Here is a 27,401-nt window from a genome sequence, read left to right as displayed (position 1 = left end):
CCTACAAAGTGTGGTCCGATCGGGGAATAACAATGCATCCGGAACATTTCCCAAATCTCCATGAGAAGAAAAGCCCCCCCCCCCCCCCCCGTGAAAGTGTCCCGGTGGGGTGAACGCAGCAGGTTTATGTTAATGAGACACGGAGAGGAGGGAGGGGAGGGAGGTAGGGGGCAGGCGAGCGACGCGGAGCCATTTTGTAGTCATTTAAAACTTGCCATGGGATAACGCGGCTGCGCTCCGCGGACACTATGGACAGCGAAACGTCTTCGAACCCCAGCATGAGGGACGGCAGTAAACCAGCGTGCTGGGTGCGGGAGAGTTAAGGCTGGTTTCTTCTTCTTCTCTTTCGGACGAAGTTGAGCGGGATTTGGATGTTTTGAAAACATTGTGTGTGTGTGTGTGTGTTGTGTTGTTTAAAGCCATGGAGTTACCGACGCTGTGCTGGATGTGGGTCTCCGTCCTGCTCAACGTGCCGCTGCTGACATGTCTGGAGCTGCACCTCTCGCAGGCGTCGCAGCCCGGCGCCCTCCTGGCCAACGTGTCTCTCCTCGGCCCCGGCTGGGTTTACAAAATCGACAGGACTTTATCCCCCGAATTCATTCAGAACTTGATCCAAGTGGATCGGCACAAGGGGCTGGTCCGCCTGTCCCAAAAGCTGGACTGTGCGCGCACCTTCCTCAACCCGGCGCCCGTCTACTTCAGGACGCTCTCCAGCACGACGGGGGACGTCGTCTTGACGCGTTTCAACGTGTTTGTCCACGGACAAGACTGCTTCATCAAATACAAGAGGAAGAAAAGCGCCGGGACGCCCGACGTTCACCTGGAGCGCCTCTGGGCGCTGGAGGCGGCTTCCTGCTTACCCGCAGGTGAGTTGCTCGTGAATGTGACTCAACTTTTGCCCGCCTGCGCCAAAAGCGCGTCTCTGTCGGACGCCTTCTGCGCCGGTGAAGGTCTAGATGCGGTTTTCCGAGACGGGACCTTAACGTTGGCCGCCGACCTGTGCCCCCCGCGCGGAGGGCAGGACGAGGCGCGCTTGCGGTGCGCACTGCGCGGCGGCTCGCCGAGGGGCCAGCTCTCCGTGCATGTGACTCTACGGTTCGGGACGAGGTCTGATCAAGGCGGAGGGCTCTCGGAGACCGTCCGCGGTAGACGGAAGGACAGGAGGAGGAGAAACGCGAACGCGCCTCCTCTGTTCCAGCTGCCCAACTATCAGGTGTCCGTCCCGGAGAACGAACCGGCGGGCACGCGCGTCATTACCCTGAAAGCCACGGATCCGGACGAGGGGGAGGCGGGCAGGCTGGAGTACGGCATGGACGCCCTGTTCGACAGTAGGTCCAACGACTTTTTCGTCATCAACCCCCAGACCGGAAGTATAACCACCGTCCAGCCGCTGGACAGAGAAGTCAAAGACACCCACGTGTTCAAAGTCATGGTGACGGACAACGGGTCACCTAAAAGATCGGCCACCTCTTACCTCACGGTTACCGTGAGTGACACCAACGATCACAGCCCGGTGTTTGAGCAAACCGAGTACCGGGTCAGCATCCGGGAGAATGTGGAAGTGGGCTTTGAGGTGATGACTATCCGGGCCACAGATGGCGACGCGCCTTCCAACGCCAACATGATTTATAAGATTGTGAACGGCGACGGGGTCAACACGGTGTTCGAGATCGACCCTCGGAACGGACTGGTTCGGATCAGAGAGCGGCCAGACAGAGAGACGTGGGCTCAGTACCAGCTCATTGTCGAAGCCAACGACCAGGGCAAAGACCCAGCACCCCGCAGCGCCACAGCCACCGTCAACATCTCTGTGGAGGACGAGAACGACAATTACCCGCAGTTCAGCGAGAAGAGATACGTGGTTCAGGTTCCAGAAAATGTGGCGGTCAACACCAAAGTTATCCAGGTGGAGGCTACGGACAAAGATGAAGGTAACAATGCGAAAGTCCACTACAGCATCATCAGTGGCAATGTCAAAGGGCAGTTCTACATCCATTCTCCCACCGGTGTGATTGATGTCATAAATCCGCTGGACTACGAGATGATTCGGGAGTACAATCTGCGAATTAAGGCTCAGGATGGTGGCCGACCTCCACTGATAAACGGCACGGGGATGGTTGTGGTCCAGGTGGTGGACGTGAACGATAATGCCCCTATGTTTGTCAGCACCCCCTTCCAGGCCACGGTGCTGGAGAATGTGGCCATTGGTTACTCCGTCATCCACATCCAGGCGATCGACGCCGATTCGGGTGAAAATGCTCGCTTGGAATACCGGCTCACTGACACCACACCTGGTTTCCCCTTGACCATCAACAACAGCACTGGCTGGGTTACCGTGAGCGCTGAGCTCGACCGGGAGTCCACCGAGTTTTACACCTTCGGTGTGGAGGCCAGAGATCTGGGGACACCCATGATGTCATCCTCGGCCAGCGTCAGCATCACGGTGCTTGACGTGAACGACAATGTGCCCACGTTTACCGAGAAGGTCTACTCGCTCAAGATCAACGAGGATGCTGTCGTGGGCACCAGCGTGCTGACGGTAACGGCTGTGGATAGGGACGTCAACAGTGTGGTGACCTATCAGATCTCCAGTGGTAACACCAGGAACCGCTTTGCCATCACCAGCCAGAGTGGCGGCGGCCTCATTACCCTGGCCCTCCCGTTGGACTACAAACAGGAACGCCAGTACGTCTTGACCGTTACTGCGTCAGACGGGACGCGCTATGACACAGCGCAGGTGTTCATCAATGTGACTGATGCCAACACGCACCGGCCGGTGTTCCAGAGCGCCAACTACCAGGTGATGATCAGCGAGGACCAGCCTGTGGGATCCACCGTGGTGGTGATTAATGCCATGGATGAGGACACAGGGGAGAACGCCCGCATCACCTACGTGATGGAGGATAATGTACCACAGTTTAAAATTGACCCAGATACGGGCGCCATCACAACCCAGACAGAGATCGACTACGAGGACCAGGCCTCCTACACTTTAGCCATCATTGCCCGAGACAACGGCATCCCTCAGAAATCGGACACCACCTACGTTGAGATTATCATCCTCGATGCTAATGATAACACGCCTCAGTTCCTCAGGGATATGTACCAGGGGACTGTATTTGAGGATGCGCCTGTCTACACAAGCGTTCTCCAGATCTCGGCGTCGGACAGAGACGCTGGCTCCAATGGTCGTTTGAGCTACACTTTCCAGGGCGGAGATGATGGAGAGGGGGATTTCTTCATAGAACCTTATTCTGGCATAATCCGAACGGCCCGCAAACTGGATCGGGAGCATGTTCCCGTGTACAACCTGAAAGCCTTTGCCGTGGATAAGGGGGTCCCCCCTCTCAAAGCAGCAGTTTCCATCCACATATCGGTGCTGGACATAAACGACAATGCCCCGGTGTTTGAAAAAGACGAGCTGTTCATTGACGTTGAGGAGAATAGCCCCGTGGGGTCCATAGTGGCCCGGATCAGTGCCAATGATCCTGATGAAGGCACCAATGCTCAGATCATGTACCAGATCGTGGAGGGGAATGTTCCAGAGGTTTTCCAGCTGGATATTTTCAACGGTGACCTCACCGCTCTCACGGACCTGGACTACGAGTCTAGGACAGAGTATGTCATCGTGGTTCAGGCCACCTCAGCGCCGCTGGTTAGCCGCGCCACGGTGCACATTCGCCTGGTGGATGTAAACGACAACGAGCCGGTGCTGCAGAACTTTGAGATTATCTTCAACAACTACGTCACCAACAAATCCAACAGCTTCCCATCGGGAGTAATAGGGAAGGTCCCGGCTCGTGATCCTGACGTGTCGGATAAGCTGCAATACAAGTTTGAGTCTGGCAATGAGCTCAGTCTTCTGTTGTTGAACGAGGACACAGGGGAGCTGAAGTTGAGCCGTGACCTGGATAATGACAGGCCCCTGGAAGCGCCCATGACCATCTCTGTCTCAGGTGAGAAAGAACAATTATCAAAACTCTCACTTTTCCAAACCCCCAACCGTCTTCATCTCTTCCCATCCCTGGTTTTTTTTTATTCCCTGCCTGTAAATGTCTTTGATTTTAATGGCAAATTGGGTGTTTAATATATTAATGACTTGAACAGTATCCAAGATGGAGATTTGAGTCACCACCTTCATGCACCACCTCAAATATACTGTCAGTATAACATGCTCTCCTTTTCATTGAGGTAGAGACTAGGGGCAGGCTGTGGTGTTGACTGTGTATTCATTAAGTGTTTGCTGCAAGCTTTACCCAGGATCCGGTTGTGCTGCTTTTGTGCCCGTTGGGTGATAAATACATATTGTGTGCAAGTGGTTGATCAGGAAAATAAAAGTGCTGTTAGCAGGGCACCCTTATAGCGAAGCCTCTTTAGTCACTGCAGATATGCGGGGGTTTTCTCACGCATAAGAACAAATAAATATAAATGGTAAATGGACCGCATATATATGGCACTTTCCTGGTCTACCGACCACTCAAAGCGGTTTACAGTGTATGCCTCACATTCACCTAATCATTCATACGCTGATGGCGGAGGCTGCCATGCAAGGCGCCAGCCTGCTCATCAGAAGCAGTTAGAGGTTCGCTGTCTTGCTCAAGACGATGAAGAGCTGGGGATCGAACCAAGAACCTGCCGATTAAAAGACGACCCACTCTATCTCCTGAGCCATGCCGCACCTTGAACACTCTCATATAGGTACAAAGGCACATTTAGATGGGTACACATATGCCCTCATACATACATACATCCACACTCCTAGCCCGTAGAGACTGAAGTTAGAAGTTCAGAGATGGAAGGTTTTGCACATCTGTATGTAAGGCAGCAGTGAGCTTCTTGAGTGCATTGCTGCAACATGCTTCCCATGCCCTCACCAGAATTACCCCTCCCGCTTTGCAAACGTTATCTTTCTATGCATGGAATACTTGAGGTTTAAGATCGGTGGTAGATGGTTGATTTACCTCTTTTGGGGGCTTTTATGTAGGAGAGAAGTTTTGGTTACTTGTTTCTTAAATAGCTTGTTTCCGAAACAGATAGCCTACATCGTGCTTGCACATCATGCCGAAAGAATTTGTGTTAAAAGATGCCTCTTTTCCAACTGCAGCAGACTTTGTTCATGAAAGTTAAAGATTAGTCAAACACAGTCGCTTTAAATGCACTCACACCCAAACTGGCAATGTAACCAGAAAGTAAAGGCAACCTCAGGGTGGATAAATTATAGACCCTGACAGAGTAACTATCCTGTCACATATTGATGCCGCCCCTTCTACACCCCCCCCTCTCTCTCTCTCTCTCTCTCTCCCCCCCCCCTCTCTGAGGATTGAATTTTCAAAACCCATTAAGTTGTGAAATGGGCAAAGTGCCTGACACGGGCAAATCCTTTTAAGTCTCACTGTTACTCCATCATTCCAGTTTGTCTGCCGGCCGAGGAATGCTGGTGTGTTACGCGCGCGTCATGAAAACAAACGAGCTGCTATGGATCAGGCTGGACCAGGGAGAAAAGCCCATAGGCCCAATCCATCTTTCCAGTAGTCTCTGTTGTCTCCTCAGCTCCGGGCTGTAGATCCCCTCGGTAGTGAGTAATAACAAATGGAACATGCACATGACTTCCAGATGCACAGATGTCACATTCTCCTCCTTCTCTTCATAGGTGTCAGTCTCTGGCAGCACGCTTTACAAACACATGCATGTGCATTGGCAGAGAGGGTCTGCACAAATGAGGCTGGGGGCATTAACATGCGACATACCCCTTCTTTACCTTCATTAGATGAATTAAGCATGTATAATAATGGACTTGAATGTGCCTCCGTCTCTTGTAATCAGTTTGTTTGACTATTTGTGTCTTACAATGGTAATATAATACAATAATATCATAATATAGTAGTTGGAAATGGGAAAACTGTTGGAAAGAATTGCATCAAATAAGTGAAGTCAGAGAATCTCCGCTGGGCGATTCACAGGTTAGCTGCAGACGTGTACACGGTCCTTGCTAGCCAGCTATTCACGTTATCTGCTGTGCAGATGGGAGATCAGATGTGTCGGCACATACAGATGTGCGTTGTAAATCACCGTAATGGACCTATAGAGCATTTGAAGCGGCGGCGGCTGACCACCGTTGCGTAGGTGCCTTATGGCTCTCATTTACAGCCTCTGCATTCAGCTTTGTCAGTGACAATTGGCAGCTCTTAAAGTATCCTTGACAACAGTGACCCTGTGACAGTCCCGGAGGGGATTGGAGCTCTCATCGGATAAAAGATGCACGTTTGCATGCATGAAATCACACACGCACACACGCACCCACATATGTGTGCACAATTACACTCCTCAAAAAAAAAAAATGTCGAAATATCCGTTTCTGCGGTGCACCCTGGTGTCAAATGTTAAGTAACCACTACCACTGCTACTGTGACCTTTCACCCCAGGGCAGTGGGGAGAGGAAGGCCTGAGGGGATTGGCTAGGTAACAGCAGCCCCGCAGTACTTTAACAAGCTCGAAAGTGTGCTTCTGGCAGGCAGACTCAAGCCTCCGGGATTACCTCTCTCTTTCTCCATCTCTCTCTGCTGCTGTCACTATTGACTTTCGACTAAAGTCTCTCGTCAACTGTAAGTCTCCTATTTTCTTTGTCTTTATGTGGTTTATGTGGCAAAGCAGGGGTCTTGGCCTACTCTGACCCTCTCTCTTTCTCTCTCTCTCTTTCTCTCTCTCTCTCGCTCTTCCACACATGCATACACTGTCAATTATTTTAATTCCTGTCCCATCGGGGGGTTTGACCAACCACAGCCTTATCTGACCATTAAATCTGTCGACCTCCTTTACAGCCCCCGGCTGTGCATGGAATCCCTCTGCATACCAAATTAGTCCGGTCCGGCCTCCTTAACCCTGTCTGTCGCTGCTGAATTGCAGAACAGTCACTGCTGGTGTTTCACATTTCCTTGTTGTCATTTGAAACAAATAGTGTGTGCTCGGAGCCAGAAATGTGAGCAAGGCTTTGTCTGTTTTCAAGAAGGTCAAAATGCTAATGCCATTTTCACCGAAGCCCAGTTTGGGATGCACCAATCACAGAGAAAAAGAAAACATAGTCTTGCAAGGGATGGTGATAATATTATCAAAATGGCCCAGAAGTTGACCTTTATTTAATCGGAGAAAAATATGACCCTAGAGCGTCCAGGTAGCGTGGCAGTCTGTTCCGTTGCCTACCAACACGGGGGTCGCCGGTTCGAATCCCCGTGTTACCTCCGGCTTGGTCAGGCGTCCCTACAGACACAATTGGCCGTGTCTGTGGGTGGAAGCTGGATGTGGGTATGTGTCCTGGTTGCTGGTCCTCTGGTTGGTCGGGGCGCCTGTTTGGGGGAGAGGGGGAACTGGGGGGAATAGCGCGATCCTCCCACGCGCTACGTCCCCCTGGTGAAACTCCTCACTGTCAGGTGAAAAGAAGCGGCTGGTGACTCCACATGTATGGGAGGAGGCATGTGGTAGTCTGCAGCCCTCCCTGGATCGGCAGAGGGGGTGGAGCAGCAACCAGGACGGCTCGGAAGAGTGGGGTAATTGGCCAGGTACAATTGGGGAGAAAAGGGGGGGGGAATTCCACAAAAAAAAGAAGAAGACGAAATATGGCCATACCATTTAGAGATGTTTGATCCAGATCTCAGCATCACTGCAGGTTATCACAGTTACAATAGTCGGCCCAGCACAAAAAAACAAAACAAAAACTCGTATGTGCAAAGTGGCTGTTGTTAGTATTGTGCAGCTCTAGTACTGAAGCCACTAAATGTTATTTCCAATAGTTTAAGCTTAGTGTGTCCTATGCACTCGTGTCCTTCTCCCTTCCCTTAGACAGGGCCCATGCTTATCCTGATTAGTCTCCGAAGCAAAGTTCTGGATTCTCGTGAGCCGGGTCAGGTAGAGAGGAACAGGTGTTTGTGCCCTGGTGAACTGAGGGCCTGAGAATGTTTTTCTAGCCCACCGCTGAAACACAAGAAGCCTCTGATACACTCCCGAGATACAGACACTTAACACACTGTGCTAGTCACAACATTATTCTACCTGTCCTTGGTGTCTGTATTATGTGTGTGTGTGTGTGTGTGTGTGTGTGTGTGTGTGTGTGTGTGTGTGTGTGTGTGTGTGTGTGGGTCTTACAGGCTGTCAGTAGCTTGATGGCTGCAGAGGTAGGGGCTGTGTGTACTACTCTTTGAAACGGGATCCCTTTTATCTCAGACACTTCAACTTTCTGCAAGATTCCCTCGCTCAAAATATATATATGGCTCTTTTTTTACCCCTTTCTTCCCTTCTTCGCTACCAGACAAGTAGCCGTCCGTTCCTCCACACAACTTTTATGTGTAAGAGAGGCAGAGTGAGAAGAAGTGTTTGCTGGAAATAGCCATCACCCTTCTTGTAATCATTGCTTCACATATGGTGTTTCTTGATCTAATCCTCTAGCAGAGAGGTTGAAGTGGCTTTCGCTATGTAATTGCCATTGTGGGAAAATGGAAACGTGGTCAGACAGAGTGGTGCAGAATCGCACCAGCGAGTTTACCAGCATAGCTGCAAAAGACACTTTTCAAGCAGAAAAGACTAAACGGTCTATTCCGTTGCCTACCAACATGGGGGATCGCGGGTTCGAATCTCCCGTGTTACCTCCGGCTTGGTCGGGCGTCCCCCACAGACACAATTGGCCGTGTCTGCGGGTGGGAAAGCCGGATGTGGGTATGTGTCCTGGTCGCTGCGCTAGTGTCTCCTCTGGTTGGCCGGGGTGCCTGTTCGGGGGGGGGGGGGGGTAGCGTGATCCTTCCAGATGCGATGTCACCCTGGTGACACTCCTCACTGTCAGGTGAGAAAAGAAGCGGCTCATGTATCGGAGGAGGCATGTGGTGGTCTGCAGCCCTCCCCGGATCGGCAGGGGTGGAGCAGCGACTGGGACTGCTCGGAAGAGTGGGGTAATTGGCCAGATACAATTGGGGATAAAAAGGGGAAAAAGAAAAGACTAAAGGAAGACAAACTGTTCACCTGCCAAAGTAGTTACATTGCCAAAACATTGTTCCCAGTGATTGGAGTAATCATCAAGGCTTTTTAAAATGTTTCTGGATCGATGTTTAAAGGGAAATACAATTACAGAGACATTGATGTTGGTTGTACAGTCCAGATCTTGCACAACAGCATTGATGCATGTTGTTATTGCACGTCCCCTCTGTTGGCTGACTGCTAACAGCTCCCTGATGATTTGGCCTGGTCGGTGCAAATCATTTTTTTTCCTTTCTTACTCTGTTCTTTTATTCTCCGTCTGGGTGAATGAGGTGAGGGTGAGGGCGCACAGTGCGCTGCAACATGTAGGCACGCACACACACACACACACACACACACACACACACACACACACACACACACACACACACACACACACACACACACCTTTGTCCTCCCCTTTTCCTCCTCCTCTTTTCCCCCCGTTGTGCCTTTGCTGAGCTCCCAAGCCCCTCCGGTTTGGCCCTTAATCCCGCAGAAGGAGTCGCATAGCTCAACTTTTTGTCGACATTTCTGTTCATGTCTGCCCCCTCCCTACTTTCCTGGACATGCATACATTTGCACCCTCTCTCTCTCTCTCTCTCTCTCTCTCTCTCTCTCTCTCTCTCTCTCTCTCTCTCTCTCTCTCTCTCTCTCTCTCTCTCTCTCTCTCTCTCTCTCTTTCTCTCTCTCTCTCAGCTCCAAGGTACTTAATAAGGTTTCTGCTGCAACCAAAAGGGCTCCGTCGTAGTGCTTATTTCAGTGACAGACTGAGACAGAACACATTCCCTATGCCTACAAATAACATTTAGTCCAGACAGGCCATTTAAAACCAGCCTACTGTGTGCCAGGACAACCTCATCGTTTCTTCTTCTGGAAAAGCAGTTCGTTAAATTGTCCCAGTATTGCAATTATAGGTTATAATTCACATGTTGTTTGATAGCTAGCCAGCAATTGTCGAGAACTGTGTTTGCAGGATGTGATAGGCACTTTTGAGGGAGAAGGCGAGAGGGCAAGAGAGGGCTACACCACATCCTAAGTTATCATCTGGAAAGAGAGACAATAAAGAGACTCGTCGAGGCATCTTTCTGGACCTGGAAATGGCTCATTTCGTAAAACATGCATGTAAACATGTTGATCATGTAACCCCCCCCCCCACACACACACACACACTGTTGAAACTAAAAAAGCCTTGGGCAAATAGGTAGAAGGTTGCTGCGTTTCTACTTTATGTCTTTGGCTTGAGTCCTGGACCTTGGCAAGACGGTCCAGACTGTCCATGCCACCGAAGGCCAACATCTGTCCATCAGCAGTCATGTGATCAGCTGAGGCGTTCTTGAGCATGACACCAAGTTCACCGCTTGCTCACTCGTTGTTAGCCGCTCTAGATAAGGGCTCTCTATGAAGGCTGTGAGCACAAGGCACTTCAGGTCCAAGGCCAAAGCTTCAGCTCCTACGTTACAATGGTGGAGGTCACTCTGTCAGGATCTGGTAGATGTTCAGCCACCCACCCCTTCTCCAACCAAATCCAACCAAAATCAAAATGTTTTTTACATGGCTGTTATGCAAAGTAGTAAGTTATGCAAAGTAGTAGTAAAAGTTACTGTTGCTTGTATCATGACAAAACCTAAAGTACTTTTATTGTTTGTAACAGTTTCCAGATTGCATTACATTCTTTCCATTACATTTTGTTGTATGCATTAAAGCTGCTATGAGGAGTTTTGTATTTTTGTTGTTGTTTTTTTGTATTTTTGTTTTGTTTTTTACTTTGGATGCCCCTGTGAGCAAAAGTGGTAGTGTGTCATGGAAGAACAGATTCATTTCGCATAAGATCAACCTTCACCGTCTGGTAGCTTGTTCATTAGTTTTGAGGAGAAGCATGAGAGACATAGCGGTGTTTTACAAATGGCTGTTGTGATGAGATAATGTATTTCTAATTGTGGCTTTGCGTCCTGTCTGTGTGCCGTTAATCGTTTCAGGAGATTTTGCGGGGAATCTGACCCGCAGACGAGCATTTGAGATCATCATATAGCAATATCTAATCTTCTCACCAATGGCTGCAGATGCTTATGGTGGTCATATAGAGACATTGCAGTTAGATTAAGACTGGAACTCCTTGTAACACCTTTAAAGGTCAGCAAAACTGCCCAGTTTAGATAGACCGTGGTGCTGTCTGAGATTTACAAACTGCCAGAATCTGGGAAAATATTGGGATGGGCTGCAGGTATCAAACCACACCTCCGCGTTTGTTTTCCCTTTGGGAAAAGTTCAGTCTACTCTGGACAACACTCCAGTCAACAGCAACCATGGAGGGACATAACTATATAGAAAACGACAGAAAATCCCACAAATTCTAAATCCAGATATGGACATGGGCTTATTCCAGTTATTGAATGGACTACCCTTCCCCCAAATAATACAAGGGGAAACCCCTCGGTGTGGTCATACTTCTCGATTCCCCGCCATCACTCATCACTCCATTCCAGCCATGCTTTGTGTACCTAGTTATCCGTCGTGTATCTGATGTTTCAACAAGAGAAACACGACTCCTCACTTGAGCCCAGGTGTGGCAGTGACTCACACACAAACACAGACACAAAAATCACAGACGCCGACTGTGACGACAAGTGACCTCTCACCCCCAAGATCAAAGTTGGATGAGGGGTAACACACACACAGCACAGCACAGCAGTGAGAAATGACCCCTCTGTGTCTACACACCAGCTCTGACCTTTACCTAGACAGAGTAGGCAAGGAATTACAGTGTATGTATGTGCACATTGCACATGTGCATTGCGTGTTCATACTTATATGTGTGACGGTGTATTATTCCAGGCTACTTTAAGGAGCTGAATTTAAGCTTTAGAAAGATGAATTGAGTTTGTAGGTTTTCCCCTGCTGCAGCCTCGTCCATATCAGCTCATTTGGTCTCATGTAGTGAATAGGTGAGATGGTGATGTTGAACCGGCTTGGTGCCGTCAGTAGATGTTAGTAGATCCCATATTAGTCCATGGGCCAGAGCCCAAAATTTCCTATTTCGGTACACTCAAGGTGGCAAAACTTACTTATAATTTTTGAAAGGATCCATGTCTGTAGATGATATTTTGGTATGATAACCATTCCTGAGTGGCAGCTGTATCACAGTTATCAGCTCATGAAGTTAACCACCCCCTAAAGTAAATTGCATTTTAGACGCTGGTGCATATCCTGGTTTAGCCTCATGGTCAGGACATTTTTCAATGTTCTATAATATTGTCTTTGGTATCATTTTAAAGGGGACCTTCTTAGCTTTCATTCAAGCCCTGTTGTGGATATTTCTCACAAATATAGAGGTCACTTGAGCTCTTCAACCCGTCAATAACACACATCTTTCTGCAATGTTCGCCTAAACTATATATTTTCTTTTAGCCCTGTGGCATCTAGGAATATCAGGGACACAAAACACAAAAACTGGAATACTCACAGGACTGTAAAGATTCAGAAAATGTATAATATACCCATACTATTTCATTGTGTGAGGTGATTGTGAACCTTAAATTAGAAGGGCATTATTACTAAGAAACTAACTAGACCAAAGCCAGTTAGTCCATGGGTCAGACCAGATATCGATATCACCCAAGGTGACACAACTTCACTTGTGCCATTTTATTTGGTACACTAACAGAAGTAAAATAATACATGATAACCTTTCCAAATTAGCAGCTATTTCATTTTTCTTTCAGGAAACCTGTTTATGTGCCTCTCACGATTGTGTATTTGCCCAGATTTTTACAAATATAGCATTTCAACACCCCTGGTACTGATTAGCCTAGCTTAAACTCTGGGACAGTTCTTAGTTGGCCAACAACCAAGGATAACCAGTACTGTGTACTTCCATTCATTGTGCTAAGCTAGGCTAACGTGCAGCCAGATAGCTTTCTACTAAACACATATAGAGGAAACTGGTATCTATCTTCTTGTCTCACTCTGGAGAAGATTGTAAACTAATTTCCCATAATGTTAGCATGTTCTTTTAATGTATATGTTAATATGATTAGTTAAAGTGGCTATGAGGAACTTTCATCTTGTGCTGATTTTAGCGGCCTCATGTGGACAAAATACAGCTGTTGCATAGCAACTAGGTAATGTATCTATTTGTGGCTATGTAAGATAAATAATGGTAATATGACGCTGGTGAAGCAAAGTAAACTTTGTTTTAGTAGTGTTCATACACCTAAGTTACATGTATTTGTTTGTATGTGGCAGGTGAAAACTGACTGAATATGGCCACTGGTGAACAAGCAAGTTTTTACCCAATACCAAAGCGCCCACGGGTGGAGTGCATTATCCACTGTTCTGATGATACAGATAAGCTGGTTTCACTACAAAGTGTCGACTCATGGAGAACTCTGCTCAGGGCAGCTCAGATACGAAATCATGCACCAGTTTTGAAACTGGCAAAAGACATTCCTGAGGGACAGATTCCAGCAATCTACTACCACAGAAAGTGTCACAGTATCTTCACTATGAAGCAAATTCTTGATGGCCTCCTTGCAAAAGAAAAGAAAAGTTGTGTCTCTGCTGAAGAGAAACAATCTAAGAGAGTAGCTCGACATGCTCCAAGTACATCTAGGACTTATGATGCAGAGTGCATATTTTGTCAGAAAAACAGCAAATATTCCAAGAGACAGAATACGAGAGAAGTACTGGTGCAGTGTCGAGAACTGCGAGCTGATGCAAAGATCAGGAGTGCAGCCACAAAGAAAAGGGACAGCAGAATCCTTGCCATTGTGAGTAGAGACCTTGTAGCAGCTGAAGGGCACTACCACAGGTCATGCTATAGACTTTACACCAAAGAAGAGGTTTCCAAAGGAGAGGTTGCCAGCAATGAAGATGATGATGCTGCAGCCCAGTATGAAGCTGCTGTGAATAAGGCATACAATGAGCTGTTCCTCTTCATCAGGATGGAGCTTTTTGGCAATCCTCAAGTGATGACAATGACTGATCTCTCTTCTAGACTGGTAGCTTCAATGAACTCCCAAGGCTTTGCCCAAGTCAAGGAATCAACCAAGAAGCACATAAGGCGAAACCTGGAGAGTGAGTTTGCTGGAGCCTTGCAGATATTCCCTGATGAGAAAGGAAAATTCCTCCTCTATCCCGATAACTTGTCCATGAGGGAACTTGCCAAAGAAAATCAGTCTCTCAAAAGGGAGCTGCAGACCCTGAAAAGTGTCAGTGCACAAGATGTTATAGCCAAAGCAGCCATCAAATTGAGAGCAGACATTAAAAGTCAAGATGTTCCTCAAACCTGGCCGCCTGAAGTCAAACCAGAAGCAGAATGTCCTACCATTCCAGAGTCGCTCATTATCTTCCTGTACTCTCTACTCACAGGCTCAAATGATCCTGATCATGCATCCCAGAGAGTGCAGTGCCTTCTGCAGTCATTTAGCCATGACATAGTATATGCAGTGACATGTGGAAATACCAAGCCTTCCAAGCACATTGTTCTGCCATTCAGTGTCAAATCGTTGACAGGAAATGTAGAGTTGATAAACATCCTCAACCGACTTGGTCACAGTGTGTCCTATTCACAGATGGAAGAGATCAACACTGCCCTGTGTCTCCAGAAACTCTCATCATCAGGGAGTGGCATTGCCCTTCCAGCTAACATCCATCCTGGCATATTCACAACTTTAGCCTGAGACAATATCGACCGTCTTGAAGAAACTGTCAGTGGTGAGGGAACATCTCACAGAGTCAATGGGATTGCTGTGCAAGCAAAGCCAGTCAACCCACTTCCTGTCCAACCCATGCCCACTGTTCCCAAAACAAAGAAGAGAAGCATTGATGGACCCCCACCAATGTTACCAACTTACAATGCTGGACTACGGGTAGGGCCACCACAAAGCAAAAGTCAGATGCCGATACTGCAGCCAATACTAAGCTTGCCAGAGAGAAAAACCTTCTTTGGGTCCTAGCACGCATGTCACAACAAGAAGAACAGTCAGTCAGTAGCTGGACAGGCTTCAACATCCTGACTCGAGGAGAGATGACGGTCATCCCCGACAATATAGGCTATCTGCCTACCATCAATGCTCCAGCGACACAAATGTCTACTGTCAACGAGGTGCTTAACCAGTCACTGAGCATCATGCAGTGCTTAGGCCTGAGGAAGATTGTCTGTGTCTTTGACCAAGCCCTGTATGCGAAGGCTGTCGAGATCACATGGAAACACCATGACAAGTTCCATGATATCATCGTTAGGCTCGGGGTATTCCACACCATCTGCACACTGCTGGCAATAATAGGAAAGCGTTTTCAAGATGCTGGACTCAAAGACCTCTGCATTGAGTCTGGCATGATTGCAGAAGGCTCAATTGCTGGTGTTATGGATGGCCTCAAGTACAACAGGGCAGTGTGACTACACAAGCTCCTGTATGAGGCTCTCATGCGACTGACCTTGAATGGTTTCCTGTCCTGGTTGGAAGAAACTCACAAGAATGACATGGTTCACCTGAATGAGACACTGAAGACCATTGACAGCCTTGGGAAAGAAGTCTCATACATGCTTTGAAGGAGGTCCTCGAGAACAGCTCTTGTACACGCATCATGGATCTATTTGAAGTCTACCGTGAGTTCCTTAGAGGTGGAAACGGCAGCCTCTCGAACTTCTGGATGTCCTATTTGGACATGGTTGAAATCTTGTTGGGGCTCATCCGAGCATCCAGAGAGGGAGACTGGATGCTACACTTGGCTAGCATTCGGGCAATGATCCCATGGTGCTTTGCTTATGACAGGATGAATTATGCACGCTACCTCCCCTACTACTACGCCCAGATGTCTGAGCTGCCCATCACACACCCAGATGTGTACACAGAATTCATGGAAGGAGGCTTCTCAGTCCAACTGGGCTCCACCAATCCCTCTGGCCGAATCCCTGTTGACCAAGCTATAGAAGAAACGGTGAACAAAGACACCCAAACAGCTGGAGGGACAAAGGGATTCAGCTTGAAGCCAGGAGCTGTGACCAAATATTATCTCACAGCTGAGTATAGAAGCATGTACCTCAGACAGCTGAGAGACCTGACAGGTCAAGGCAGGTGCAAATGGTCTCATCCAGATCTACAGAGTCCAAGGATCAAGAGAGATGAAGCAGATGTCCAGTCTCTCATGGACCTTATGGAGAATAACTGGCTCAATCCTATGTCCCCTGATGAGATTGATTTGGTTAGCCTCTCCACTGCCAACATGGCTCCACCTGATGTGACCATAGATCTCTTGAGAGATCATATACTAATAGCATTCCAGCAAACAAGGTTAGATGCAGACCCACCACCTGTGAAATTCCACGACAAGATGACCAAGCAAAGTCTGAAAACATTCTCCAATGTCAGCACAAAACAAGCTCATGGAAAGAAAGCACAGGATGTGGTTCTGAAGGCAGATAGAAACCTTTTCAGTCACATGATCCTGGTGGCTGAAAGCAGGAAGGTGAATCTGAAGGATGTCCTTGCCTACCCATTGGGCCCACTACCGTGGGCACTGGCAAATGCTGATGGGTCCTTACGAAAAACAAACAAGGCTGCACTTGCCAGAGAGCTTGAAAAGAATGTATCTCCTGCAGAAGACATCCCAATCCCATCTACTTCCATCATTGATGGGATGAGCCTGGTCCAAAAAATGAATGGCAACAACAAAACCTTTGCACAGGTGGCAGAGTCAGCCTTGACCCAGGTCCTCCATGAGGGAGCACAGAGTGGGAGGATTGATGTTGTTTTTGATGTCTATCACCAGACTTCGATCAAAGATGCTGAACGACTGAACCGGGGTGAAGACATCACTCTCCAGTACAATAATCTTGCAGGGGGACACCACGTCCAGCAGTGGAGAAAATTTCTGTGCAGTTCCTCCAACAAGACCAGTCTCATCAGGTTTCTGGTGGAAGAGTGGAAACTCCCACGATACAGAGCTATGCTGCATGGCAAGGTGTTGTACATGACCTGTGAGGAAACCTGCTACAAGTTGACAGAAGATGGGTGTGAGGAAGCAGCAGAACTGCACTCCACACATGAAGAAGCTGACACCCGTCTGCTCCTGCATGCATTGCATGCAGCAAATGCGGGCTCAAAGTCAGTTATCATCACAGCTGAGGACACTGATGTCATGGTGCTTTGTCTTGGCTTCCAGAAGGACATCACCTGTCCCATCTACCAGAAGTGTGGGACTCAGAACCGCACACGGTTTGTCGACATCACCAAACTGGCAAGTTCACTTGGAGACAGCATCTGTGACAGCCTAATTGGCTTACATGCCTTCACAGACTGCGACACTGTCAGTGCATTCGCTGGTCGAGGGAAGCTGAATGCCCTGAAGATAGTGAGAAAGCACACTTCCTGCCAAGAGACTTTTAGTCAACTGGGACAGACATGGAATGTGAGTGATGAGCTGTTCCAGAAAATTGAGCAGTTCACCTGTCGGATGTATGTTGCTAATAGCAGCACTGCTGAGGTGAACAAACTGCGTTACCAGCTCTTCTGCACCAAAAGGGGAGAGGTTGAGTCCAGCCAGCTGCCACCATGTAGAGACTGTCTCTTTATGCATGTTCAACGAGCCAACTATCAGGCAGCAATATGGAAGTGCTGTCTGCAGGCTAACCCTGTGGTGCCAAGCCCTACTGAGCATGGATGGACAGACGATGAAGGCAAGCTGGCCATTTACTGGATGCGCTCCCCACCTGCACCAGATGTGGTCTTGGAAATGCTAACATGCAAGTGTGTGCATTCATGCAAAATGCCAAGCTGCATGTGCCTGTCAAATGGACTTCCATGCACAGACATGTGCAGGTTACAGACCTGCAGTAACCAAAAACAGCAGGATGGTCCAGAACTGGACTTTAAACTTGGGGAGTCAGATGATGAGAGAAACGAGCAGTTTGATGAATGACAGTGTGATGATTCTGATGGTATTACTGTGGTAGTAGTCTATTGATGCACAGGATGTTGATTCTGGACTTGGTTACCCAGAGCTTGATAACAATAATGTAACCATATTCACATATACCCATTACCCTACCCATTACCATTACATATACCCACTAATGATATGGGATTACATGTATCATTGACTAAATATATGTAAATGTCAATGTTGTTTAAAATATTAAAATAGTTCATTACCTCACTATGGTATTCCTTTTTATCATGTATTTTGATTGTGTATTTAAACAAATGTATAGAGACCAGTTTGTGACCTAACTGGCTTTGGTCTAGTTCTCATTTAAGGCTCACAATCACCTCACACAATGAAATAGTATGGGTATATTATACATTTCCTGAATCTTTACAGTCCTGTGAGTATTCCAGTTTTTGTGTTTTGTGTCCCTGATATTCCTAGATGCCCCAGGGCTAAAAGAAAGTATATAGTTTAGGCGAAAATTGCAGAAAGATGTGTGTTATTGACGGGTTGAAGAGCTCAAGTGACCTCTATATTTGTGAGAAATATCCACAACAGGGCTTGAATGAAAGCTAAGAAGGTCCCCTTTAAAATGATACCAAAGACAATACTATAGAACATTGAAAAATGTCCTGACCATGAGGCTAAACCAGGATATGCACCAGCGTCTAAAATGCAATTTAGTTTAGCGGGTGGTTAACTTCATGAGCTGATAACTGTGATACAGCTGCCACTCAGGAATGGTTATCATACCAAAATATCATCTACAGACATGGATCCTTTCAAAAATTATAAGTAAGTTTTGCCACCTTGAGTGTACCGAAATATCGTCTGGCCCATGGACTATATTCATTCCTAAGGTATTAGACCCTGTCCTCCCTTCTAAACTGACACTCTGTCAGCTTGTGCACAAACCCCTTCCCTTTCTATCTCTGTTGGTCCGTCTGAATTTCTCTCCTTTCTTCACCAAATAACTTCCATTAGCCATGATAACAGTCATGGCATTATACAGATCTAGATTCATTTGTAACCCGGAGCAGAAGTCTCGCTTTGTAACCCAGCAAGGAGTGAGTTTGTCGCAGGAAGACAACAATGGAAGTGTGAGATAGTTGGAAAAAGAAGTAATGTAAAAAAAATGTCTATTACTGCGCTGACTGATTGTGCTGACTGGGATTGTCTTTTCATAAAAGGTGTTTTCAGACATTTCTCGAAACAATCCTGAGGCTGGTACAACATCTCCGCGATTTGGCGACAAAAAAAAAAAGTTGAGCTGTGTTCCAACTTTATGCAGATGCGCAGCGACAGAAGCCAGAGGGCATGTGTGTCCCGCTTACATTCTTTCGGTCTGAAACGTTTTCTTAAAACTTTCGTTCCTGTATTAGCGTTTAAGTTCCCGTAGCCGACATGGAGGAGAAACTGTGGTTGTTGCTGGCTTTCGTGTCACGATGTTTAACGTGAACCTTTTCCACCATAAATTGGATGACCTGAAATGCTTTAATTGGAAATACATGCGTCAGGGTGTGACTTGATTTTTGAGTTAAAAAAAAAAACAACCACACACGCATGGATATTCATGCAATATTGATTGGTAGCCTATTCTCCGCACTTATTTCATTTAACATTTCTTTTTTAAAGTTAGAGTTTCCATTGGGAGGAAAAACCTGTCAGACTGGTCAGACTTATCCCCGATAATGGATTTCCCCAGGACAGCATATTTTGCCGAGACGGCATGAGATGGCCATAATAACTGCGCGCGCCTGGTTATTCTCGATCACGTGATTTTGTTGCTTGACAACGAACAGCTCCGCCATGTTGGAGGACAGCTGGACCTTAGCAACCACTGTTTACGCTGGAGTTCTCATTGTCGACCTGTTTACAAGAATGACATTTTAAGCGAAAATCGGACAAACGTACGGAAATAAAACATCGCAGTTGTGACCCACTCTTCGAAAAACAGTTTGCAAAATGAATTGTACAAAGTTCTGGCCTAACGGTGTTGTGACTTCTCTTATGTACACTATTGTAGTGTTACTATTCGTGGGTTACTAACTTAATCACTATTATATATAAGTACACGGAGACGAGGATGCGGCACAAGTCTGATCTTTACTGACGGAGACGTCACACACTACTAGGCTCGACCAGTGTATTACAGAACTCAGTAGTGGTGACAGTCCAACACAATCGAGCACCGAGTGCTCGATCCAATACACCACATCCCTCTTTTCCAACTGAGATGTGGCCTACTCATCAGTTACTTCAACGATAGACCCTTTACCGAACCATTAACACTATGGCATCAACACTGAACAAGTCTTTTCTACTTGCATACTCCAATGATTAATAAAGCATGTTTTTTTTTTAAATGACAAATGACTCTCATTAAACAACATAAACCATTTCCTTTTCACATTCTGTTGGTTAGCATGTAAACATTTTGAACATTCAGCAATCTTGCAACATTTCAGGTTAAACACACCTTGTACTCTTTGTTTCACCTTCTTTCTTTTTTTTTTCTTAATAAACACTTGAATGATCACACAAAAGAACCCTGAGGTTAGTCATTGTATCTGGCAGGGCGCCTAACTGCTCTGCCGCACTTTGTGTAGCATGTGGGTGTAATGCCTGTAGTCACCGGAGGAGGGTCGTGTGGTGGCAGGTCATGTGGTGGTGAGTCGACTGGCACAGGCGCTTGTGAAGGTGAGGGTTGTACCTCTGGGTCAAAATGTTCCTCACTGTCCGTGTCTCTGAATAGGCTCGGATGTATCTTCCTCAGATGTCGCCTGTTCCTTCTTTGCATCCTCCCAGCCGGTGTCTGCACAGTGTAGGACCGTGGTTCATCTCGCTGTCGGATGACAACGGCAGGCTCCCAGCCGCGCCGCGTTTGCATGTGTACGGTGTCTCCTGGGGTCAACACTGGCAGGGGCTTTGCACACTGGTCGTAACGTTGTTTTTGGCGGAACTGCAGGTTCCGGATCTTGCTGTGAATGTGCTGTGGGACTGATTGTGTCAGCACAGCACTGGAGCACGGAAGTGTGCTTCGTAGAACTCTCCCCATCAACATTTGTGCAGGTGATACGTCAAGTCCTGTCACCGGTGTGTTCCTCAGTGACAGCAGCACCAGATGTGGGTCAGTGCCGGTCTGCATTGCCTTCTTCAGCGCATGTTTCACTGTCTTTATGGCTCTCTCAGCCATGCCATTTGAAGAGGGAAAACCTGGGCTGGAGTGTGTGAGCTTGAACTCCCATGAAGCTGCAAATGACTTCATCTCATAGCTGGCAAATGGGACATGGTCACTCACTATCTCCCTAGGAATCCCATGTCTGGCAAACACAGACTTCATCTTCTGGATTACTGTGTATGCTGTTTTGTCAGATATGTTGAGCACTTCAGGATATTTGGTTAGGTAATCAACTAACAACAGGTATGACTGACCGTGTAGCTCGAAGATGTCAGCTCCGACTTTCATCCATGGCAGTTCTGGGACCTGATGCGGCATAAGTGGCTCAGCCTGCTGTTTGGGCTGTAGCTGCTGGCATTGCACACACTTTTCCACCATTGCCTCTATATCTCGTGCCATGCCAGGCCAGTAGAGACTTTCTTGCTCTGGCTTTTGTGCGCTGCGCTCCTTGGTGTGCAAGATGCAGCTTCTCCAAAATCGTGCTCCTGAAGCTCTGGGGTATGATGATTTTGTCTCCGACCAAGACAATGTCATCTTCCATGCGTATAATGTCCTTTACTGCCCAGTAGGCGTGTAGTTTTCTGTCCAAACTTTTCTTTTTCATGGGCCAGCATTTCCTGTGTTTCTCACACACAGCTGGCAGCACGCTATCTGCTGCCGTTGCTTTCTTTAATCGGCTGAGTGTTTCCTCGCTCAAGGCATCTGTGGCATCCAAGGCATACACAACTCTCTCATCACAAGGGTTTTCATCAATATGGTTACCTTCTCTGCTAGCTGTAGCGCGTGAGAGTGTCGGCAATGTACATGTGCTTGCCTGGTGTGCATGTTACACTTAGATCATACCTCTGCAGTTGTAACAGCATACCTTGCAGCCGCGCAGGTGCTTTGCTCAGCGGCTTGCGCATGATGACCTCCAGAGGCTTATGATCGGACTGGACAGTTACTGGACTGCCGTAGACATACTGGTGGAATCTCTTAGCAGCAAACACTATAGCGAGCAACTCTTTCTCTATCTGTGCGTACCTCTTTTCTGTGTCGGTGAGCGCTCGTGAGGCATAGCACACTGGGCGGTCGTCCTGCATCAGACAGGCTCCCAGTCCATCCTTTGAGGAGTCTGCTTGTAGAGTGAGAGGCTGCTTGTGATCGTAGTATCTCAGCACAGGGGCTTGTGTGAGGATGGTCTTTAGTGCCTTTAGCGCTGAGCTGTGGTGCGGGCACCATTGCCACGCTACATCCTTCTTGAGCAGCTGTCTGAGGGGTGCCGTGAGTGAGGCTTCGTTTGGTATGTATTGCGCTAGGAATTTTGTCATTCCCAGCAGACGTTGGAGACTTTGTTTGTCTTCCGGGGTTGGCATGTCGACAATCGCTTTGATCTTTGTGTCGTCAGCTCTCTGTCCTGCTGCTGTGATGACGTGTCCCATGTACTTTACAGTATCGACTTTAAACTGGATCTTGTCCCTGTTAAATTTCACATGTGCAGTCTTGGCTCTCTCCATTACTTTCTGCAGGATTTCATCATGTTCCCGCTCTGATGACGCTGCGATGATCATGTCGTCTGCTATAATGTACACACCTGGGATATCGCCGAAGGTCTCACAGTTCTTTTGTTGAAACACTTCGCTGGCCGATTTGATCCCGAATGGGAGTCGGAGGAAGCGGAACCGGCCCCACGGCGTGTTGAAGGTGCATAGCTTAGACGACGGCTCATCTAGCTTGATCTGCCAGTATCCATCCTTTTCATCTAGGATGGAGAAGATGGATTTTCCTGTTAGCCTGCTGCGCACGTCTTCCGGTGTAGGAATGGAGTAGTGTTGACGCTTGACTGCCTCATTCAGGTTGCAAGGATCCAAACATACCCTTAGCGCACCATTTTTTTTCTTTGTGGCAACAAGACTGTTCACCCATTCTGTAGGTTCATTGACAGGAGTTATGACTTTCCTGTTCTGCAAGTCTGTGAGTGTCTCTCTGAGTGAGTCCATGATGGAGAGTGGTACGTTCCTGCACGCGTGAATCACAGGCGTGACGCTGGGGTCAATGTGTATGTGATGAACTCCAGGAAATTCGCCTAATCCTGTGAAGACCTCCGCATACCTCTGCAGCAGCTCCTCTTTGGTGGCCGGAGGTTTTGCTGGTTGTGGGGACTCCACTGTAAGCGCCTCGACTCTTCTCACCAGCTGCAGCTCTTCACACGCATCTCCACCCAGGATTGGCTTGTCAGCTCGGCTAGACACATGGAAGTCCAATATAGCCGTATGCTTAGATGTGCGGCAATCTAGAGATGCAACACCATCTGAGGGTAGTCGTGCACCACCAAAAGCAATCAGCACAGTCTTTGTAGGCCGTAACTGAACGGGACCTGATAGCTGCCGGAATACGCGCATAGGAAGCACATTTGCATCGGCGCCTGTGTCCAACTTGAAGTTAATTGCTACGCCTCTGACCGTGGCTGTTTCACGCCATACAGTGCCTTTAGCTTGGTGGGCTGCTTTGTTTTTGTATTTTCCAATCATGCCTATATGTAAGGAATCAATTTCACTTTCTAGATTATGCACTGTCTTTGTCTTGTAATTGCCGCTTTTTTCAGTGCTTGATTTACACACCTTGGAAAAATGATTGTTCTTACCACATTTGTGGCACACTGCACCATAAGCTGGGCATTGACGGGGCTCATGTTTATTTCCACACTTGTGGCAGAGAGTTGTTGCTACATGCTTCTTGCTGCTCGTTTTGTTCTTGTTCCAGCTGCCCGTGCGCGTTTGCCCTGTTGCTTTCTTCAATGCCTCCACTGAGGCGTCTTGGACAACATGTGACGTCTGCATCGCTTGTATTTGTGACTTAGTGAGCTCGGCTGATCTACATATCTCTACGGCCCTGCGCAAAGTAAGCTCATTATCACGTAACAGTCTTTCTTTCAAACGGGCATCATTTATGCTGAACACTAATTTATCCCTTATCATGTCATCTTCATGTCTGCCAAACTCACAGTCTTTGCTCTTCTGGCGCAGCTCTGTGATGAATCTGTCCACCGATATTCCTGCTGACATCGTGTGCGACCAGAATTGATGGCGTTCGAACACGACGTTCTTCCGAGGGCTGCAGTAGTCCTTGAAGGCTTTCAGAACGTCCTCCATCAATTCGTCGTCTCCTTCTGGGATGACGGTGAGTGTGTTATACACTTCCAGCGCCTCCTCGCCGATGGTGTGAAGCAGAATGGCTATTTTAACCGTCTCTTCCTTATCCAACGCACCTGAAGCGGTCATGTACAGCTGGAAACGCTGCTCCCATCTTCTCCAGTTTTCTGCGACATTCCCGGTAAGTATCAGCGGTGGTGGCGGCTTGAACTGTTCCATATTTGTGCGCAGGCTAGCACGTGTTAGCTAGCTGCCTCAGCTACCAGCGAACTCGTTGAAGTACCGCCCTCGAATTATACCGTAACTCCGTCTTCTGACACCATGTTGTGACTTCTCTTATGTACACTATTGTAGTGTTACTATTCGTGGGTTACTAACTTAATCACTATTATATATAAGTACACGGAGACGAGGATGCGGCACAAGTCTGATCTTTACTGACGGAGACATCACACACTACTAGGCTCGACCAGTGTATTACAGAACTCAGTAGTGGTGACAGTCCAACACAATCGAGCACCGAGTGCTCGATCCAATACACCACAAACGGCGCAAAGGATCAGATTCGATTTGAGGATTTTCGGCTGTTAGGCCATTTTCGTGCAATTCCGCGATGGCTTCGATCAAGACTTGTGCACAAGCTTTAGACGGAGAAACCAAGGGGAGATAGTGTATATCGCTCCGATCGGCACTGTCGTTCATTTGGACCTGATGAGGCAAAAACACAAACCAGGCAGCCCACAACACAACACGCCTTGAACACGACTGTGAATGCCTTCGGTACCTTTACTGCATTGGTGAGTGTTGCAGCGACCGATATATATTTATATTTATTAGTATATGATTTTTTTTTTTAGATAATTGATGCAAGTCCTGTCAATACATTTGTAGCCCACTTCCTCAAAAGCGACAGCTACACAGCAACTTGGCGACCGGTGTGAGCGCAGGGTAACAAAGGGGAAAGCATGGCTTAGGTTGAAAAATACCCTTTAACCCCTCTCTCTTTCTCTCTCTTGCCGCCTCTGGAATCTCTTATCTTTTTCTTCGCATCCTTTGCATTCTTTCTCTCCTCTCTCATCCTCTCCCTCTCCCTTCCTTTTTCATCAACCTTTTTAAATATCACCTCCGTGCGTTTTTTTCTTGCCAGCTCTCCCTCACCGCCCCCCCCCCCACACTCATCATTGGTTTCTTTCATATTTCTCCCAGTTTCTTGCTCCTCTCTACCGATCGCTCTTCCTCTTTTCTTCTTCACATCATTTTCTGTTCTTCTTACTGTCCTCTGTCAGGTTCTCTCTCGGGTCCTGCTCGAGGAATGTGCCCCTTTCTTCGGCCCTGTGGCTGGAGAGTGCCGGCCTTATTTACTGGTGTGATGACTGGGCTATATCTGTCCTCGGTGGCTGCAGCACCACTTATTAGATTACTGTCCCTCTCTGCCTGTCTGTCTATCCACCTGTCTTCCCCTCCCTGTCTGTCTCTCTGCGTGTAGTTTTGTGTGTGTGTGTGTGTGCGCGCGCGCGTGTCTGCATGTATTCTTCCTTCTGTGTAGATGACAGAGTTGAGACTTAAAGCTCTTGGAGATTGTATCTCCCACTCCATGAAGTACTTATTTTATTGCTAATTATGCTCTCACGTCGACCCTTGATGAAGTTAAATTCTCTCATGTTGATTAGATTACCTAAAACACAGCACCATTTTCCAACTCAACCAGCTTAAAGATGCACTTACAGCATAACTTAACTTGGCCGGTTAAATGTCGTCGACTCAAAACGTGAAGCTAGGCCCGCGTCCAAGATCAAAAATTGTCCATTGGCATAAACCGTTGAAATGCCTATTCAGGAAATTGATTTAAAGAGTAAGTAAGCATTTGTCTGGCTCTTTCTACTCACATTTTGAAATAGGATTAAGAAAAGAGACTTAAAGGAGGGTCTAGTTGGCTAACGCCGGCGTGTCGCCTTTGTCTCAGATTTTATTGCTGTAAGGTGTTGGACCCTACATGTGTCAGGTACGTCACATCGGTCTCGCCGTCTTTGATACCCCCGTATTAAGCAAGCAAGGCAATATATCAATATGATATCAATATTATGATATTAGACTAGATATCATCTGAGATTTTGGTTATGATCATAATATCGTGATGTAACTCAAATGTTGTCATTCCCCTGTGACAGAGCCAATAGTCACCCCTAAAATATCTTCATATTATTGATATTGAGATTTTTCTTCAGTCAAAAATATCCTGATATTTGATGTTGTCAATATCGCACAGGCCTAATTTGGAGTTGATCCTATAATGTGTGTTTTCCCCTGGTCATCAGAAAAAAAAGCATAGATTTTCTCCCTCAAAGTGGCCCTGTCTCGTTTTTTATTCAATTTAAAACGAGAGCAACCACTTCTCCCATCCCAGGCCCATTCCAACATATTTTCAGCGCAAAATGTAAAAAAAAAAAAGAAAAGGAAAAAAATTCCTTATTGCCAGAGGGGTTGAGATAAAGAAAGAGGGCATGCCGCAGTCCTACACTGTATGTGTGTGTCTGTATGGAGAGAGAGCGAGAGAGCAAGAGAGCAAATCAGATATACTCATCTAAGACATTTGATGGATGTGAATGAGAGGATGCCTGCTGATTTTCAGTAACTTATAAATGGAAAAACTGCTTCTTACCCTGGCGATCTGCAATTTAGCATGCAGCTCTGCATGCATTTCTGTGTGTGCATGTCTGCATGCATGTCTGCTTGCTGTTCTTTTTTTAAAAGTTTTTTTTGGCATTTTCCACCTTTATTGGATAGTGACAGTAGAGAGAGAGAGGATGACATGCAGTAAAGGGCCTGGGCCAGATTTGAACCCAGGCCGCTGCAGTAAGGACTCAGCCTTATGTGGTACGTGTTCTACCAATTGAGCCACCGGGGTGCTGCCTGCATGCATTTCTGTGCATGCATGTGTGTGTCTGCTCGCCTGTGGGCCGCTGTGGAAGAGTTTGGAGTGGAGATGCCGGAGAGATCAGGGCCGGCGACCGTTTGACTTGGCTTGTAGTTTGTGCGCAAAATTGCAGAGCAAAGGGAAGCGGTCCAAGACACTCTGCTGATGCCTGCATGACCTCCATGGAAAGGACTCAGCAGTCGTACAGAGACTACGGCATGAGTTTGTCTCAATTACCCGTTGTCCT

General features: G+C 47.4%; 1 protein-coding gene across 1 annotated transcript in view; it reads left to right on the top strand.

Annotated features, from left to right (window-relative positions):
• The first annotated feature begins 421 nt into the window (after positions 1 to 421).
• Positions 422 to 27,401, top strand: part of celsr1a (cadherin EGF LAG seven-pass G-type receptor 1a) — a 149,381-nt gene continuing 122,401 nt past the window's right edge. Inside the window, 1 exon segment of the mRNA XM_056276325.1 lies at positions 422 to 3,956. Coding sequence (XP_056132300.1) covers positions 422 to 3,956 — 3,535 coding nt within the window.

Source organism: Lampris incognitus, chromosome 3 (genome assembly GCF_029633865.1).
Source record: "Lampris incognitus isolate fLamInc1 chromosome 3, fLamInc1.hap2, whole genome shotgun sequence".
Lineage (NCBI taxonomy): Eukaryota > Metazoa > Chordata > Actinopteri > Lampriformes > Lampridae > Lampris > Lampris incognitus.
Note: the sequence above shows the minus strand (reverse complement) of the source record. Positions and strands in the feature narration are given on the sequence as shown.